Genomic DNA, 20,458 nt, shown 5'->3' with positions numbered 1-20,458 from the left:
ATATTTACATATTTTCTGTGGTAATTAACAATATGCCACAAATGCTGTCAATTGAGCTGAACCCAGAAAGTTTCTGTAATGTAGTACAGCTCAATATTTTTGGTCATTGAATGTTTTGGTTTCAATGTTTATGATAACTTATTTTATGAATGTCCAATATGTAATACATTCTATAATATCAATGATCTATTTATTTTCTAGATGGTTTTGGTAGTATTTACCTACAGATGGTGCTAATGGCTTTGTGGTACGTCCTAAATTCTCTCCCTACATTCATTTTAGATCTGGATTATACTTTAATGTGTATTTAAAGATGTTTTAAAAGGTATTATGTGCAAATATTTTTGTTATAAATCCCTATGAATTTACTTATAACACATTTATTTATATTCCAGTCACTGAGTATTGTTGTTTGCTGGCTCCACATTCCAGGCATTTGAATGCAATTGAATGTGGTGTTTTTTTGTTTCCATCAGTGTGTAGACCAGCGGGGTCCTTCTACCCCTGTGACACACACATGCTCTTTTCCTGTCATGCTAACACAGCCCCAAATTAATCCCCTGCTTTGCAAAGATTAACACACTGTTTCCCCTGGCTATGTGTAACCTCTGTTGCCTGGTGAGTGGGCCATCTGACAGTCTTTACAATTTTTACACTTAATGGTGATTTGTTTCAGGTTGAATACTAATGCTTCTTTTGTTGTGCAATCAGTGTTTAAAAAATCAGAGCAATCTTTTTACCACAAATGTTTCTAGTTTGCATAAAACCCATGTGACTCACTTTTGTTGACCGTGACCTGGGAGCAATTCATCCTGCCAATACAATACACAACCCATGTTATAAGAGAAAGCAGTGCCACATATAATGATACATTTGATACATCAGGAGGTCTTACAGCCATGTTACTTTGTTCCTTGTTTTTATGCTGTGTCTAAATGGTCTTATTTAAATATTTTTTCTTGAAAAGGCCACTTTGCCTACTTAGTAGCTATGTCTTCAAAATAGTTTTTCTGTTTAATGATGTCTTGTTTTCTGATTGTACAGAACCAGCGGACTAATTTGCAGTCATGTGATGCCAAGCCTCGGTTTAGCAAACAGGTGTTCCAGAGTACTTCAAATGTTTCTGAAGCTGGAGATTCTCGCGCCAAGCTATGCAGTTATTATCAGGCATACGGGACTATCAGCAAGACCGGACTGGACATTCTTTTAGAAATTGTCACCAGTTTTAAAATACGTGTTGTTTTGGAACCTCCCAGATCATTGAACAAATTTCACACTACAGATTAACTACACAATCATCACATGCTGTGAAGGTTATTACCATTGTGGAAATCTCAGATTAGTGCTGCCAATGGCATGTTTCTGATCAGTTTATATTCAGGTGTCAGTGTGTTTTTGTTTGATTGTTTTTGGCTGATGTGTTTTGCAATTTGTTCAAAACAAACTTTAAACTTGTGTTCAGAAAAATGATCTATACAAATTCATGTGCAACTGTGCATGTTCTTGGCATTAAAGGAATATTCTGGATTTAATTCTAGTTAAGGTCAATTGACAGCATTTGTGGCATAATGTTGATAACCACAAAAAATTATTACTATTCTTTTTTTTATTTACTTTTTTTAATTATAATTATTGACTCCCTTCAAAAAATTAAATGAGCATGACAGAAAATATAGAATCAAATCATATAAAATTAAACCCTACCCTCAGAACACAGAAAAAGAGGAAGGAGTCTAAATTATTCTTGTGGTAATCAATATTATGTCAGTTGAGCTTAACTAGTACTGAACCCAGAATATTCCTTAAAGAAACATTATAGTCAAAGCAGATATTTCTTAGAATGTAAAGGGCTTGATCAAAAAGCACTGAAAACATGTGATGAAAAAAAAAATAGATTTAAAAATTCTGGCAAATGTTATGTTTAAAATGATGTGATTATGTGTAATACCTCTTGTTCTTGTGGCATTGAATAAAAAAAGAAAAAGAAAGAATGCAGAGTGCTTGAAGTTATTTAAAAATATTTCAAACTAAATAATTTTTCAAACATAATTTTGTGTATATTGTTTTAACTGATACCATTGTAAACATTAAATGTGCGCACCTTTCTGTACACCACTGTTTATTGTTTAGTTTAGATAAATTTAGTTATGTAAAGCATTGAATAACCACTTCACACAAATGTCTCATATATTGATGATGACACTGAGAACCTGGAGACAAAGTACAGTGGTTTGCACATTTTCTATAATATTATAACACTAAAATGGCTATAATCCATCCATACACATATTTTTACAACATTCTAGCTACTGCGAAATGGTACAATCTGCTTTTGCTTCTCATCTTTACATATATTTGTTTTCGTATCACGTGACTTCTGAAAATCGTCATAAGCGGTGGGCGGGGCTTAGACATCCAAAGCAGACAGACAAGTATACTCGCAACTAGCGGGACCGCAACCGTCGTCAACACAAGCCATCAAACACGGACTTTTCCTTCGCTAGTGTTTAAAACACAAACGTTGTATTTTGCTGTGCGCCGTGTAACCTGAGGGGTAAGTCAATCTAATTGTCTGTCAGTGCGCTGCATTGGTTAATTTAAAAGCAAATTTAATAATGCAGGTGGATGAACATGGCGCTCTTGTTGTTCGGTGCGCCATATCAATAAGCTTTATGTTTTGTCGCGTCGCGAGTATGCATTTCAAGCAAGCTATGTAATCGCACATATCTCCTGACATTTCAGGTTTTGCCTTTTAATCTATTACGTTTGACATTAGACATGTTAAAACAAACGTGATGGAGTCACATCATGTTAACGACATACGCAGCGGGCCGCACCGTTATATCAGCAACAGATTAATTTACATGTTATGTTTGGGTAGTCTCCTAGTTATGTTTTAATTTAACAAATGGATTGATTCTTTATATTATCATTATTCGATTTTTGGCTTGATGACCTGAAGTTAAAGACATTAATTTGTTTCTGAACAGAAGACATTTTGTTTACATAATGGCTCACGTGTATTGTTTCTTTGGTCATGTTTAACGCATGTGTTGCAATTGATAATATTTATCAATAATTCTTATCCAGATCTACACCGCTCTAATTGTAGTCGTACAATGTGGATAGAGTTGTCAGGACAGACTGCTGAATAGCAGATCACACATGCATTTGTGTCATGGGTTGTTATTTCAAGCATGTAAGAACTGGTGCAGCAGGTATTGTTAGGCAGATAAAATAAAAAAGAAAGAAACTGAATTACATGTGGCAAATATGTTCTGTAATGCTTTGGTAACTTCTATGCTTTGATAACTACTGTCCCAAACGCAGCGTGACGTTGCGTTTTGTTGACATTTCCACGTGTCGTCATGTGCTTTGGCGCTTTTATGCTGGAGATTTATAAATAGGATATATTGGAAGTCCAATGAGCTTTATAGGGAATCATTGTATGATTGATTATAATAAATATAAATATACACAGAAAAGGCAGAGCTACTTTTTTTATTATTATTATTTTCTTTAAATAAATTCCTATTAAAAAAGTATGCATTATGGCAGAAAATGTATGTTCCAGTTCACACTAGCCTATTTGCCAAGTCACCTCCTAATCCCAATTGCTGGACAACATTCAGGCCTACTCATCATCCCTTTCTACCCATCTCAGCAAATTGTACAGCTCCATACTCCCGTCCTTTTCCCAAGCCTTGCTTAAACCATGATTATTTGTTTTCTGGCATTTATACATTGGGCATTGTTTACCCAAGTACACCGTTTTTTAATTAGGGTCTACAAATCTTATAAAAATACAGTTTTTCATACAATGGGTGTTTGTAATATGTCCTCCTGTAGCACAGGCTTTTACACAGATCACACATTTGTTGTCTTGTGCATGAGTTGGTGGCCAGATCTCATGAGAATTTGTCACAATAATATGGCGAATTAATTTGTATGAAATCACGAGTTATACACCCACCAATGAGAGACGCTTCCCTCGTGTCCTTGTAGTTCTCGATGTGGCTTTTGTTCCATGTGAATCCAAAACTGTGTTTTGGTAACTTTAACTGCTAACCCAAACCCCATCCCTAAACATAACCATAAAGTGTTACACCTTACCCTACCCAGAGCATAAACATGTCCATGATATTAATGTTAATAGGCTTGATGTGTAATAAAGAAGAAAGCAACACTTCTGGGTTCCAAACACCTGTTTGTGAAGCGTATTCTGATTGGTTGATGTACAAGTCGTACGTTTTTGTATGAATTAAGATGTACTAATAAAGCACAGCAATGCTTGCCCACTTTTTATCTTCTGGTTTCCAGAAGTATTTTTCCATTTATTTTTTTCCATGGACTTTTCATAAAATACTCCATAAAACAGTTGTTAGCCATGAACCAAACCAATCAGCTCTGAGGTGAATAACAACATCAGAAACTTTGTTATGAGGCAAAAAATAATGTGAAAATTGGATAAAAAGACAAAAGTACAAGTCTTTTGTATATACTTTCTTTTAAGAGGGCACTGACTACAAACCCATGAAGCATTGCAAAGTGATGTCATTGAATAAAAAATTATGGGACTTTATGAAACTATTGATTTTAGGTTGTTGATTATAAACATATAAACAATATATTTTACGTTAATTGCAAAATATTCTGATATGTACAAATATATAAGTAGTTTAAAGGTGAAGAGAGACCGACTTGATTACGCCATCTAGAGTTGGATTTGGCAGCTGCTCCGAGGCATGTTTTTGTGGGCTTGGTTGATTGCAGTTTTCTGAATGAAGAGTTCTCTGCTGGACCATGGGTAATGTAGTTGTTTACTATGAATTCTGTTACCAAACACGACTTTTAAACAATTAAGTTGAAATAACACAGACAGATGATTTTATGGAAGCATATACCATCGATGAGAACCTCGGAGCTCAAGGTAGGTCTGTCTTGAAAGGTTTACAAGTTATCGTTTAAAGTCAATGGAAACATTGAATGGGATTTTTACTTCCAGAAATGTACTTCCAGACTGTTGGTTCATTACCATATAGTACTGTGATTAATTCTTATGACACTATGTATTTCATTCAGTTGATGGACAATTTCAAATGTCCAGCCTGCAGTCCTCAAGCAAATCTGATTTTGCTTGCATCCTGTTTTGTTGGCCATTATATGCTCATGCATGCATGCCAGCACATTGTTGACCCTGTAGCCCATGCAAAGAGAGTAAATTATTCTGTTTTCTTTTAGACTCTTTAAGTATTATAAATGCTACTGCTACAAAGTGCATGAAAACAATGTTTACCTCGAAAGTTATTCTTTTCTTTTTATCTACCCTTTTTACTTAAAGAAATATTCAGTGTTCAAGGTAAGCACAATCGACAGCATTTGTTTCATAATGATGGTACCACAAAAATAATTTCAACTTGTCCCTCTATTATTTTTTAAAAAAGAAAAATCGAAGTTACAGGGAGGCACTTACAATGGAAGAGAATGGGGCAAATTTTTGTAGGGTTTAAAGGCAGAAATGTGACAACATTTAAACTGTCTGCCTAATATTGTGTAGGTCCCCCACATGCCGCCAAAACAGCGTCAACCCGCATCTCAGAATAGCATTCTGAGATGCTAATCTTCTCACTACAATTGTACAGAGCGGTTATCTGAGTTACCGAAGACTTTGTCAGGTCAAATCAGTCTGGCCATTCTCTGTTGACCTCTCTCATCAACAAGGCATTGCTGCTGCTCAACTGGATGTTTTTTGTCTTTTTGCACCATTCTGAGTAAATTCTAGAGACTGCTGTTTGTGAAAATCCCAGGAGATCAGCAGTTACAGAAATACTCAAACCAGCCCATCTGGCACCAACAATCATCCATGCGATTATCTAATCTACCAATCTGTGGCAGCAGCACAGTGCATAAAATCATGCCGATACAGGAGATTCAGTTGATGTTCACATCAACCATCAGAATGGAGAAATCAACATATTGCCACAACCGGAAATCAGAAATGAACAATGCCACAAATGCTGTCGATTGAGCTTAACTTGTATTTATTCCGGACTGTACCTTTATGAGGATAAGCACATTTCTCCACAATGGAACAATGTTATGAGGTTTAAATAATTGATTCTCTTCAATTGAATGGAAATACAATGCTCATGTGGAGATTAGTATTTGAAGATGGAATCGGTTTCTTCCATGAACATTTGGAAAATGCTTTTGAGAATTATAAGGTGATCTCTAAAAAAAAAAATCTGCCATGTGGCGAATTTGATATGGGTTCACAGATTACAGAATGGCTGATAGATCAATGGAAATAATTATTAGATTAGATTAGATTAGAATGACTCTCATACTTGACAATGAGAGAGACACATGTGCTGTGGAACTTTCTGAGGGCTTAAGAGAAATCAGAAATTCTTATTGAAATTGACCAGTTTCAGCTGGGACCAATTTATACTTGATCTAATGTTCAGGCACATTTTATTTGAAAATCATGGAATATATTTCGAGCCACATATTTTTAGAGATATTTACCACAATGACGGCAATTTGACATCTGCAATGACTAGTTTCAGGGGCAATATTACAAAAACTTTTCAGTTAATAGCTGAGATCTTTATTGAAATAACTATGGTGACTAAACAGATGGGATAGGATTTTAGAGTTTGGATGTTTCTGTAATATGACCCCTGGTGCTCTTAAAACAAAACTTGGGCACCCCTTTGAAATAACAGTCAGAAGCAATAACATTAGAATGCAGTGGAATAAACAAGAACTATGTTTGTGCTATTTCTTTCCCTTTTTTGGTGTCCGTATGTTCACCTCCTATCTCTCTTTCTCTCTCTCACTTTTTTTTTGGTGCCATTTAGAATTGAATTATATATGCCTTTAATATGTAAAATTTCAGTGCAATTGCTGAATTTTAATTGAACTTGAAATTAAATAGCTAATAGGATGCAGAATTGTATTAAAAATATCTGTAAGGTAGTAGGATTAAAGTGGAATGAAATTCAAATAAATTTAAAGTAATTGCTGTAGTTTAGGTTTTAATAAACTGAATTTTAGTATAAGTTGCCCAAAATCATCTTGACAAGTTATGGGGTATTTCCAGAAATGCCTGCACCTATATGAATTTGTCTTTAATTTCTATACAGTATATATTTAATTTATTCTAAATTAACTTGCATTTTATGGATAATGTTGTAAGATGCACTAAATTACTGTCTTCAAAATTGGGCCAAATAACATGAAGCTGATTTCAAATGTGGAAACTTTTAACATTAGGGAGAGTAAAGTTACATAAACATTAGCAGACAAGAAAGCAAACATGTTTTGATTAAATTGCTTTCCCTTAGAGTTGGTCCAGATAGGCTTATAGTTTTGTAACCATTCACTAATGCTCTGAGACACTTGCCTTGTGTAAATTGTGGGTGTTTATAGGCTCATTGAAGCAGTACTCCCTTCCCATAATTCCCCCTGTGAATCACATCAGCCGTAGCCAAGTAAAGTGTCTCTTGCTTTATCCACCGTCTCCTAAGAGGATTTCTGTCCTTGAGTATCCTGTCATAAACCAAACTATACTCGCCAGTTTGGACAGCAAGTGTTTCTATGAGCAAATCCTGTTTGCTATCTTACATTGAATTTTTCCTGTGACACAAAGTTGTATTACCACTATAAACCTAAACACTGGACACATTTTGACAATTCAGGAATAAAATAAAAGACCTACATACAATTATAATGAAATTACCTTTAGATACAATTATATTTGCATATGTGCATTTGTTATAGCTCTAGATCAATGCTTAGTTTTATTGTTGATGCTATATACAGTATTTGCAGGTTCTCTTCTGATTCTGAATGCTTGCATGTAGACATTTGAGATCCCAGTTACATTAATGATGACTTGGTTTGGTTTTAGCTTTTGTTTGTTATGCCTGACCCCTAAAAATTTAAGCTGTATAGCTCATACTAAGGTTTTATTAATGTCATTGGATGATTGTCTCTTTTTACTGCACATTCATGTGTGACTCAAGTTTACAGTCAGCTGACCAACATGATTGTCACAAGGTTTCTCATAGGCGGAAAATTCACCCTTAAATCAGTTGTTGAAATGCCTTGACTTTCTCAAAGCCTCATTCATTAACATGCAAAGCCTAAATGACCGGAGTATGTTTACTTTTTTATGTTTGGTTAAAGACTCTCAATAGCTAATCTAATGATTCATAGATTTAAATCTCAGCTTTGAGGTCATTTGATTCCTCCTCACTGAACAGTTAAACTTTGTTTTTCATTTCCAATAATTCCAATGTGATCTTATTAAAATTTGTATGTAAATGAACATTTGCTTCTATTTGCATATACACCGAAATGTGCAATATTGACATACTGACAGCATCTAAAATTTAATAATTTTATGTATTAACACCTTTAGAAATGTACAAAAGCTTACATATACTAATTTCATTCCATATTGAATTTGTGGAATTAATCAGTTAATTTGATCACATTTATAATCAATGAGATTAGTTAAATGTAATCAGATTTAGCCCATTTAATGAAGTTGATGCATTTACCTAGCCATAGGTTTCATTCTGTTCAGTGTGATTTCTGCTGCCCTTTTTGACTCATTACAAAATATAATTTTTATCAAGACTAAACTTACAATGTTAAAATGAATAGAAAGTCTGTAATGTTTAATCATTTAAGCGGCACTTTTTTTTTCATTTATTTTTATTTTGTTTGTCATGGGACACAAAATAAGTTTTCATAATATGCTGTAGCTTAAAAATAAATAAATTATACCATAAAACAAATCTATGTGAGGAATATACCCAAATTCAAGCTTTTTATTCAACTATCACCATATGCATCTGCCATAGTACCCATAACCACCAACTCACATACTGATGATTCAAAAAGCGTTAAGAGACAGGTTTTATATCAGTGGTGTCAAATGCACATAGGCTCTCAAGTGTCTTGTGACCGTTTGCGACTTGCCATATTAGCCAAGTATTTTTTTGAATGAGGTTTAACAGTGCCTTCACAGAGTGGATCAGGAGAAGATTTTCAGTGATTAGGCTAATAACTTAAGTTCCACTCTCTACCTCACACAAAGCTATTGTATGCTGTCAGGGAGCACATCGGATGCAGCACATAGTCCTTTGGACTACTTTGGTTCTCAATTTTGCCATTTTTCTGAATAAATTATTGTGATTAAGTTTATCTGCCGGTTACATTTTTAAATATGGTTAAGAAATTATTAGGTTTAGGGGTAGGGGTGAAATTAGAATATTGTAACAAAAAATGTCACTGTACAGTTATCTGCCTGTAATGTGTAGGGTTAGGAGATGTAAAATATCTATAAAAGAGTAAAAATGTTTAAATATATTTATGCAATATAAATATATAATAAATAATTTATACAAAAATATACAAAAATATTTTTTATTTTATATCATTTTGTGGATTCAAAAACTGTGTAGCTATAATGAATGTGTTTATAATGTACATTTCTAAAGCAGTTATTATGTACATATGGTTACATTTTAAATGCTTTTAAAACGTCCATATTGTACATTTCAGTGTCTATCAAAAATTACGTTTCAATGTTGCAAATAATAATGTACAAATAGCTAAGTATAATAATAATAATGAGATCAGGCTGCTAATTCATAAGTATGTCAACATTTGGGAAAATCCTCCTGCCATGCTAAAATAAAGTACTCTGGAATAAGGAGGACAATATTACATGTCTAAAAAAAAAAAAAAAAAAACAGCTTTAAAAACATAACTCATTCTGTCCTGCAAATCAGATGTGCTTTGATATAATAGCAACCAATAGCAGTACAGACCGTATCCACATGTTGTTCCCTTAATTGATTTTGGTTAATGTATCCAGAATGAGAGATAAACAGAATGGGTGACATTAATGGAATAGACAGAATCAAAGACATTACAAGGATATGAGATGGCCCACTCATATAAGAATGGGAGAAATTGTACTGCCTTAAAAAGCCATTAAAAAAGCAAATCATCTCTTTGATAAGAGGCATCAACACAATGGACCTGATTTACAGTAGCGCCATCTTTAATTTTTGAGGCATTGAGGCATAGACTTATGGTCTCTTCAATGGGTTGTGCTATTGTTTCTAGTGTTTTGGATCTTTCCACTGACGAAATATTGCAAAAAGAGTTTTTGATTGACAAAAATCTCCATAAAACAATTTGTGGAAAATAGGATGTGATCTTGGAGCTTTATATCGTGCATGTTTTATAAGACTATACGTTTATCCCTCACAGCCATGTTTTCATTCATGGCAAAAATCAAATTTGGTGCTACTGTGAATAAGGTCTTAAATATGGTGGCTGAATAGATTTCCTGTATGCATATTAGCTGGACCTGCCTGAAAAATATTTTTTTTAAAATTTGTGATTTGAGCTGAAGAAACATGTTTATGATACCATTATTGTCAGATTTTATTGCTGATTTGAAATATGCAATTTCAGTCCAATATTGAAAAACAGTTTCTGTCTTTTCTCATTCAAGTAGATAGGAACTGTACTTGTATGACTAAAAAATAGCTGGTGAAATAGTTGCGAAAATGGCTGAAGCTTTGACAAAATTAAGCACTAATAGATCTTAATTGAAGTTAGCTGATGTTTTCCCAAAAATATAATCACTCAATATAGTAAATAATAGTTTTGTGTTCAAAGATAGCATCCCAAATACAAAAATACATTTGTCAAAAATGAGGTGAAATTGCTTTAATCCTTGCTGCTCTGAAGGAGGACAGAGGAAAACAAGCTGTTGAATATAACCCGGTCATTACTGCTGGACAGACCGCTGAGCTGAGATCAGGTCACATGGGATTTGGCATCCAGAGTAAATGGGGACAGTGTTGCATAACTGCTGTTTATTCAGTGAAGAGAGTTTTCATAATGGCACCTTATTTGAAAATAGGGGCACATCAGAAATTGGTTTGAGTTCCAGGGCTGAGAATGTTACAAGTAAAATTGCTAACACTCTTCTACATTACATAGAAATCCTGAACCGTAATAATGAGTCACGCAAGTGAAATACAAGTGCACACACAAAGCGAGCCGCAGCGACAATGGCAAAAGCGGTAATGATTCTGAATGTGTCCGAAAAACCAGCAAGAGACTGTCTGAACATTTTGTTAAATAATAGAGAGAAATGCACATTAGGGTTTTGCCGACAGACAATGATCTCTGAGATCAACGATGGTCAGAGTGATCGCCAATAGCTGATGCCTTTGACGATGTCAAGATGATATTTGGCTCGTTTTCCCATGTATTAAATTATTATTATTGGGCTATTATTATTATAAAATTAATATTACAAATAATTTGCCCATAGACACACACAGATTTGCGCTTGAAGAAACACTTTATTATTATTATTAAGAACAGATGACAGAAAAGCGTATATGCGCATGTGGAGTTCCACGAGACTCGTGCAGTCTCGTGGAACTCACGCATGTAAAAGTTTCTCACTCTTTTTTTGTTTCTGTCTTCTGAATTTATTTTTATTTATAAATTTTTGTGCAAGAACAGTATCGTATATGAGTGCTGCATATGACCTCAGACATCTCAGATCAGGAGGTGCTTTGAGTTCAGTTTGCTTTATTTCCACAGTGCAGTTCATTGTGACCACAACTCTGCAGCCTATAGCCTACATCTTTAATTAAAACATAAAATAATACAAAAACACATTCACCTCAAATCATGACTTATATTTCAACGATTATTATTATCATTATAATTATTATTTTAACGTTTATAATTGTTTTTTGTCTTCATTTGTGTAAGTAATTTTCCGCCTGCATGTTAAGATGGATACTTGCCTGATGGTGAATGGAAAGGTATAAATATATATTATTCTTTTATCACTTAATTATTTTACTTTTTCGTTTTGTTTGGAGTGCAATTTGAATTTGATTTTAAGTTTTTCGTTTTTTAATGAATTAATTTAAATTGTCAAGAATAGCAAGAATATTCACGATCCCTCAGCCCAGGGGTTACTGATATAATTGGATATTGCGATATATATATATATATATATATATATATATATATATATATATATATATATCATTGTCTGTCGGCAAAACCCTAATATATATATACATACATGTATATAGTGAAGATGCCTTGACTTCGATACCAGTTCCTAAACAATACTTTTTTCGATACCAATTTTATGAAATCCATTTTAACAAGATTACAAACATTACCTCAAAAACATTTGGTTTTATTTTTTCAGTTTACTTTTTCAAAGACTCATTTCCTGAGCCTTCTGGTCTCCTCATGCCAGGGTCAGCAGGGGCAAAGGCTATAACATTAATGTGGAGAGGAAAAAAACAACAAGAAAGCTAAACTGTTAATTCAGCCAAACCTAAGGATAAGTATGGTTTAACAAGATAACTATTTTAATGTAAGTTAAACTTGATCAGTTACAGTCAACCTTAAAGCATTTTTAGCATCGATTTAGCTAGCTATCTATAGCCATACATCCAAACAATGTCTAACGTTACGTAGGTCCCAGTTTATAGGACTATATCACCGCTCACAGAAATGTTAATTTAACATGTACACAAGCATGTACCGCTACAAGTTAGCCGATTTAGTTTGTTTGCTAAACGTTAACCTTACCTGTCGGTGTCCCAGTCATAGCGCCGCTGCATTCATCAATAGTTTTGGAGGATGACTCGTGTGGTGGGCATGTTGAAGGAAGCTCTGTGGCAGGAGGATGCTGAGAGGATGGCTGCACCAGCTCGGTCTTCTTACAGTCGAAGACGGAGCAACTTTCTGCTCTTAAGTTTATTCCGTGCACTGAAGTGCTTCATCAGATTTGTCGTGTTGCCAGTCTTGGCAGCAATTATCTTGTCTCAAATTTTGCATCACGTGCTTTTGGCATCGAGCCTGGTGAAAAGTGGGACGGTACGCCCGCGTCTCTGGGTGTAACCGGTGTAAACTAGTGTTTTTCCTTGATGCCTAAACACAGCCAATCACCGGCACTTTTAGATTTGGGCACATCTAGCATACTACATGCTTATCACTTACGTTGACCAGATTAACCCCTTAGGTATCTAAATTTGGTACCGAACAACAATACATTTTTCAATACAAAGATTGTTTAGAGGCTATTCGGTCGGTGCCTAAAATGTATCGAACTCGATACCCAGCCCTAATCACAGCTGAGCTACTATCACCCTACTAAAAAATGCAGTTAAATTGGCATAGTTACTTTTAGTTATCCCCCATCACAGCTGAACATATTTGCTATACTTCTTACGTCTTTTTTATTATCTTAATATACATTTTAACTTTTCTGTTTTCTTGTCAATTTCAGGGAAAGAGACATGTCCCAGGACAAGCCAGTCTACCCTATGATGGGGGAGAACAACCCCCTTCACAACAGTGTCTATGGGCCACCCAAAACTGATGCGTTTGGGATGCCCCCACCTAACTACTCCCAGAACCCAGGGGCGCCTCCATATGCAGCGCCGGACTCCTACGGTCAGCCTGGTTATGGTCAGCCTGGTTATGGCCAGCCTGGTTATGGCCAACCTGCAGCACCAGGCTTCGGTCCTGGACCATACCCACAGATGCCATACCCACAGATGCCATACACACAGGGGCCATACCCCCAGGGCCCCTACCAGCAGGGCCCTGTCCAACCGGGCTTCGCTGTAGAACCAAATGGTAAGTACAGTAATGAAGCTTTATGAGATGTTATTGTTACTGAGAGTAGATCACAAGACTAAAAGGTAAAGTGGTTCTTTTTTATTATTATTATTTTTTTTAGAGCCATTTCATTCTTGCAGTTGAATGAAATGAAACTTGAAGCAATGTCATAAATTCTTAGGTATACGCATAAATTCTACATTTGGTTTGGTAGTTGAGTACGCTAATAGGTCATTCGTTTTTGAGTGTTTCTCCACATTATTCATTAGAAGGAATGCTTCCATCCAAGGGAGGACTCAATTTTCATTTTTGGATGTACTGTCCCTTTAGCGGGAATACATTGGAGTGCCGTAAGGGCTCTATAGTAGTTGTACAGTCCATTATATGTAACATTTTACCCATCATATAATAAATTTGTGACTATTTGTGTTCTTTGGCAGCTTCTATGGATAGCCCTGGATACCATGGTGGAGATGGCCCTCCCTCTTACTATGGCAATGATGAGTTTGCCAACTCTAACTGGGAAGATAAAAGTATCCGACAGGCCTTTATTAGAAAGGTAAGAGGGACAGGATCATTTTGAGCACTGATTTATTTTGATGGAAATTGTTTAGAAGAAAGAGTCTAGTAAAACATGAGAAATGAACAAGAATACAGAGTGTAGTGGTGCCTTTGATATCTTCATCTAATGTAAGTTTTGAATATTTTAAAGATATTTGTGGCCAAATATTCTATTCATTTTTGAAGGTCTATTCATTTGTTTAGATGAAACTGTATTTTATTTTTAATTCTAAAAATGACTTAATGCACCTTTAACAGATATTTATGTGGCTGTAACATACTGTATACAGTAAATAATACTAAAAACATTTTAGTGTAGCAGTGTAACACGGGTGCATAAGGCCTCTTCAAATATGTATATAAAGAAGTATGTGTAGCAGTATAGTGTGTTAATTAAAAAAAATTCTGTTTTCAGGTATTTTTGGTTCTGACTGTTCAGCTGACGGTCACCTTCTCTTTTGTTGCCATTTTCACCTTTGTGAGCGACGTCAAAGTGTTTGTACGGAGAAATCAGTGGACGTACTATGTGTCCTATGCGATCTTCTTTGTGGCTCTTATTGTTCTCAGCTGCTGTGGAGAGTTTCGCCGCAAGCACCCGTGGAATCTGGTGGCGCTGGTACAACCTACAATATTTATTGCAAAAAATATGCACAATAATTTGGAATGCCATTTTTAAACTATTTCAACTTCATAGATCAAAATGTAGCCAAGTGTTTTAGTATATAGTTGTTTGCATATAATGTAATGCTTATTGATTGACCCATCTCTTATTTTTCTCAGTCAATCCTGACCCTGAGTCTGTCCTACATGGTTGGCATGATTGCCAGCTTCTATGATACAGATGCGGTCATCATGGCAGTGGGCATCACTGCGGTCGTCTGCTTCACAGTTGTGCTCTTCTCACTGCAGGTTTGTTTGCTCACTACTTCTTCACTTGAAGCTGTTACTACCGAGCTTATAGCTCTTTAGAAATATTACTGTTGTTATATAGAAAATTCCTTTAATTATATTTCAGAGCTTTGGAAATGGGCAGGTGTGTTATTTATTGGTCTTTTGTGTGCAATTACCACCACTGATGGTTATTATTCTCTCCTCCTCCAAAAACAGAGTAAATATGACTTTACTTCCTGCCGGGTGTACTTTTTGTCTGTCTGATCGTCCTGCTCCTCGCCTCAATCCTTTGCATCTTCATTCGTAACAAAATTCTGCACATCGTCTACGCCTCGCTTGGGGCCCTGCTCTTCACCTGTGTAAGTAGTGGCTAACTGAACTCCTATATGGCCAAAAGTATGTCAACCCCCCTTCTAATTAACAGGATTGCCTGATTGGTCAGGCTACTGTTGATGTGTCAAGCTGTATGGGCCACTCCAACAAACAGGAATTTTTTGATAGCACCACAGTTTTACACTATATGTGAAAGTAACCTGCAAATGTATTTTCTCATGTTTTTGTTATGAGGTATATAAACTCAGCAAAAAAAGAAACGTCCTCACTTTCAACTGCTTTTATTTTCAGCAAACTTAACATGTGTAAATATTTGTATTAATATAAAAATATTCAACAACTAAGACATAATCTGAACAAGTTTCACATACATGTGACTAACAGAAATTGAATAATGTGTCCCTGAACAAAGGGGCGGGCAAATTTAAAAGTAACAGTCAGTATCTAGTGTGGCCACCAGCTGCATTAAGTACTGCAGTCCTTCTCCTCCTCATGGACTGCACCAGATTTGGCAGTTCTTGCTGTGAGATGTTACCCTACTCTTCCACTAAGGCACTTGCAAGTTACGGGACATTTCTTGGTGGAATGGCCCTAGCCCTCACCCTCCGATCCAAGATGGTCCAAGATGTGCCCAATGAGATTGAGATCCGGGCTCTTCACTGGCCATAGCAGAACACTCATGCACAGAACGAGCAGTATGGCTGGTGGCATTGTTAAGCTGGAGGGTCAGGAGGAGCCTGCAGGAAGGGTACCACATGAGGGAGGAGGATGTCTTCCCTGTAAGGCACAGCGTTGAGATTGCCTGCAATGACAACATGCTCAGTCCGATGATGCTGTAACAAACCGCCCAAGACCATGATGGACCCTCCACCTCCAAATCGATCCTGCTCCAGAGTATAGGCCTCGGTGTAACGCTCATTCTGTCGACGATAAATGTGAGTCCGACCATCACCCCTGGTGAGACAAAACTGCGACTCGTCAGTTAAGAGCACTTTTTGCCAGTCCTGTCTGGTCCAGCGAAGGTGGGTTTGTGCCCATATGCAACGCTGTTTCCGGTGATGTCTGGTAAGGACCTGCCTTACAACAGGCCTACAAGCCCTCCTGGTGTAACTCAGGCAGTTGTTGTTGCCATACTGTACCTGTCTAGCAGATGTGATATTCGGATGTACCGATTCTGTACAGTTGTTGTTACACATGGTCTGCCACTGCAAGGATGATCAGCTGTCCTTCCTGTCTCTCTGTAGCACTGTCTTAGGCATCTCACAGTACGAACATTGCAATTTATTGCCCTGGCCACATCTGCAGTCATCATGCCTCCATGCAGCATGCCTAAGGCACGTTCACGCAGATGAGTAGGGACCCTAGGCATGTTTCTTTTGGTGTTTTTCAGAGTCAGTAGAAAGGTCTCTTTAGTGTCCTAAGTTTTTATAACTGTGACCTTAATTGCCTACCGTCTGTAAGCTGTTAGTGCCTTAACGTTCATTGGTTCATTGAACAAGCATGGAAAACATTGTTTAAACACTTTACAATAAAGATCTGTAAAGTTATTTGGATTATTACAAAATTATCTTTATAATACAGTGTCCTGAAAAAGGGCCGTTTCTTTTTTTTGCTGAGTTTATATAGTGTTTTACCATCTGTCTTTCACAAACTAGGTCATCAAGCCTGTGTGTTTGAGTTTTTAATTTTCCAGTATGACAGACTATAAATAAGGCATAACAAGTCTTTTGGGGCAGTGAGGTCAGCTTGAAGGTTTGGTCCAATGTCAGCAATTGTTGGAACATCAGGTAATGAAAGCAAAATTCTTAGTGAAAGCCTTGGGGAAATTGTGATGTAATAGGGAAAGGATGTAAGTAGCACAGTTAGTAGGATACAAACCCAGCAAATTGATTTGGGCTTTATTTTGAGGTTGAAAGGATTTTTTACCATATGATAATGTATTTAAACTAGGTTTTTGCATTGTCTGAAGAAAATATGAGGTGTGTTTGCCCATGCAAAACTCGCCGCCACAATGCTAGAGTGGTTGTTTGGGCTTTGCTACCTGCTTGCTAAGGTATCCAGAGTGTTTAGTGTCTACTAAAGCAGTTGCTGGGGGGGTTCTAAGAGGTTATATGGTTGCGTACTGGTCCAAGAAAAAAGCATGATGATTTCTCTGAGATACAAAGGTAAAAAGAAACCGTAATATCAGATTCAACCCTCTGAATAAACAATTCCACTTGCCTTATTCCCCCAAAGCACAACATGATACTGAGTGCTTGTTTGTTCTTTTACAGTTCCTGGCTGTGGACACCCAGCTTCTACTGGGCAACAAGAAGTTGGCCATTAGCCCAGAGGAGTACGTTTTTGCAGCCCTCAACCTCTACACCGACATCATCAACATCTTCCTTTACATTCTGGCCATTGTGGGTCGCTCCAGGGATTAAGTGCACCCCCTCCCTGTGATCAGAGGGAAGTGCAGTCCACCTTTCTGCACAATGGTTTATCACCTCGCCTCTCATCACCTTCCTTGTGTTCTTTTGAGTCTTAAAGAGATAATCCCTAAAAAAATTAAAATTCTGTTATCACTTACTCAAACTCATCTCATCTCAAAACAGTGTGATTTTCTTTCTAAAGGACATGTTAGGCAGAATGTAAATGATGTCAGAATTTTCATTTTTGGGTGGACTAACCCTTTAATTTATTCCTTTCTACCATTTCTTATATTTAACATATGTAAACAGGCTGGTCAGAAAATAGGCTCTATGTCCTTTTTGTGGACAAAATCACAAAATCAATTGGCATGTTTTTAAAAGTTTATTTAACAATTCATATGACTGTAGTTTCCTAAAACGCACGTTTGCTTCCTGGTAAAAATGCTTCTGAGGTTCTGGACATGTATCATATTGTGCAAAATTATTCAACCTTAGCATCCAAACGGCATGGCAGAAATTTCCCCTGACCTCTCTGAGCCTTGCACGTGGCATAGTTATGTTCAAAGTGCATAAAGAAAAACATCAATGAGCAAAGCATCAAAATAGATTTACATTTCAGAGTGATGAACACTAATCAACATGAAGTTTCTCTGCATGGTAGTCTTAACACAGCAAAGAATGTCGGACAAGAACAGGTACTACTTCAAACATTTGCTTATACAGCTGTAAATAGTCAAATAAAGCTCATAGCCCTCCAGTTTTAGGCTTGAATGGCTGTTGAGCTCTCAAATATGTGTATTTTCTAATATACCTGCTTTGCAACTTAACATCACTAATATATACACTCCAAGATGAAAAATGGATGTCCAGTCAATTGTTATCTACAGTACAACACTGATAAAAAAAATAAAAATAAAGTCAAATAGCCTATTGATATAATACATTTTTTGAGGAAGGTGTGGTTGTGAGGTTGTCGACTATAAATTGTTCCAAAGGTCAGTATTTCAGGCTCCATCACTACATAAAATGACTCTGTTCTATCTTATAGCTCACTACTTGACACTGTTTTGTTTATTTGTTAAATAGATCACTTTGTTGTTGTGATTGTGGCTGTGTGAGGGAAAGATATTTTTCCTACATTTTAACTAATGTAAGTGGAATATTGGAATTTAGCACATTATCAATTTGGTAAACCATGCTTTTAAAATTAAAGCAAGTTGCATGTTACCTTGCAAAAACATTCAATGTGCTGGAAATAACAATATTTGACAATTCCTACAATTTATTTTTTTGTGGTTATTTATTATTTTTATTTATTAAACTGCAAGAAGAAGGTAGGCTGAGGCTGCTGGGTAATGATAAAGTAATGGTAACATAGTGAAGGAAATTAAAAAGTGGTGCATTCAAATCTTAAGGTTTATGGAATTATATAACAAACAAATTGTCTGTATACCTTAGTTGTATACTAAAGAATAGTCACTCCAGGTGCTTTCAGTAGAAAGGTTAGAATAAGAATGCAAAATTCCAATGTTATTATTTAACATATTTTTTCTTTTCATAAATTTCACTGAAATGTCATGTACCCAGCTGCAACATCCTGCATTGCTTGTGGAGCTTTTGCACACTGAACTTGCTGTGACAGATGGTTGAAGAAAATATTGTCTTGAATTACATAACCCTTTTCTGTTGTCTGAAATGTTTGTCTTTATAACTAACTTCAGCATAAGTAAAGCTTTGAGGTGTGTAGGGTGTGGTTGGGCTTTGTAGATCTGTTTGCAATGTACATTTGCATTAAACTGAAGTTGAATTATACTCCTCTACAGCCTGTTTGCTTTTCATTAAAATAATAAAATTAGAGGAAAATATGGTGTGAAATAGTCTTTTTTTTTTTTTTTCTTGAGTGACGAGTAATTTGTCAAGCAAATTGTACAGCATATATGAAATATTGACCATAATTATTACAGAATGTTTGAGAAAAGATTGTTTAAATCAGTTAAACTAAAAGTAAAAAAAAAAAAAGTCCCCAGCTTGTAGCCCCTATAACAACTGATATAAATATGGTTTACCTATAGATGCCCAATGATGTAAATAAAAGTTAGATTTTAATTGTTTTCTCAAAGAAATGGTGAATGTAATAATTATAAGTTGTTATTCAGTAATTGCTTATGTATTTTTAATCGCTTTCCACTCTTAATTAATCTACAAACACAGAAAAAAAACTAAAGTTTATTCTGTCAGTGTCTGCATATGGCGGTGCCATTTTGTGGTCCGTTCTGCATAACGAGGCGGCTCATTTTAGTATATACGTGTGTGTGTGTGTATATATATATATATATATACACACACAGTATCTCACAAAAGTGAGTACACCCCTCACATTGTTGTAAATATTTGATTATATCTTTTCATGTGATAGCACTGAAGAAATGACATTTTGCTACAATGTGGGCAGTGGTGGCTCAGCGGTTAAGGCTCTGGGTTACTGACCAGAAGGTCAGGGGTTGAAGCCCCAAAACCACCAAGACACCACTGTTGGGCCCTTGAACCTATCTGCTTCA

At 36.0% G+C, this 20,458-nt stretch overlaps 1 protein-coding gene across 1 annotated transcript; it reads left to right on the top strand.

The window, feature by feature from the left end:
* The first annotated feature begins 2,418 nt into the window (after positions 1 to 2,418).
* Positions 2,419 to 19,712, top strand: grinaa (glutamate receptor, ionotropic, N-methyl D-aspartate-associated protein 1a (glutamate binding)). The gene is given in 8 exon segments (XM_052093561.1): positions 2,419 to 2,554; positions 13,370 to 13,722; positions 14,145 to 14,263; positions 14,681 to 14,881; positions 15,046 to 15,174; positions 15,373 to 15,394; positions 15,397 to 15,515; positions 17,763 to 19,712. Coding segments are annotated over 7 exon segments (1,083 nt in total). The 5' UTR covers positions 2,419 to 2,554; positions 13,370 to 13,379; the 3' UTR covers positions 17,913 to 19,712.
* The last annotated feature ends 746 nt before the right edge of the window (positions 19,713 to 20,458 follow it).

This window comes from Xyrauchen texanus, chromosome 26 (assembly GCF_025860055.1).
Source record: "Xyrauchen texanus isolate HMW12.3.18 chromosome 26, RBS_HiC_50CHRs, whole genome shotgun sequence".
NCBI lineage: Eukaryota > Metazoa > Chordata > Actinopteri > Cypriniformes > Catostomidae > Xyrauchen > Xyrauchen texanus.
The sequence above is the reverse complement of the archived record's forward strand: the minus strand, read 5'-3'. Positions and strand labels throughout refer to the sequence as shown.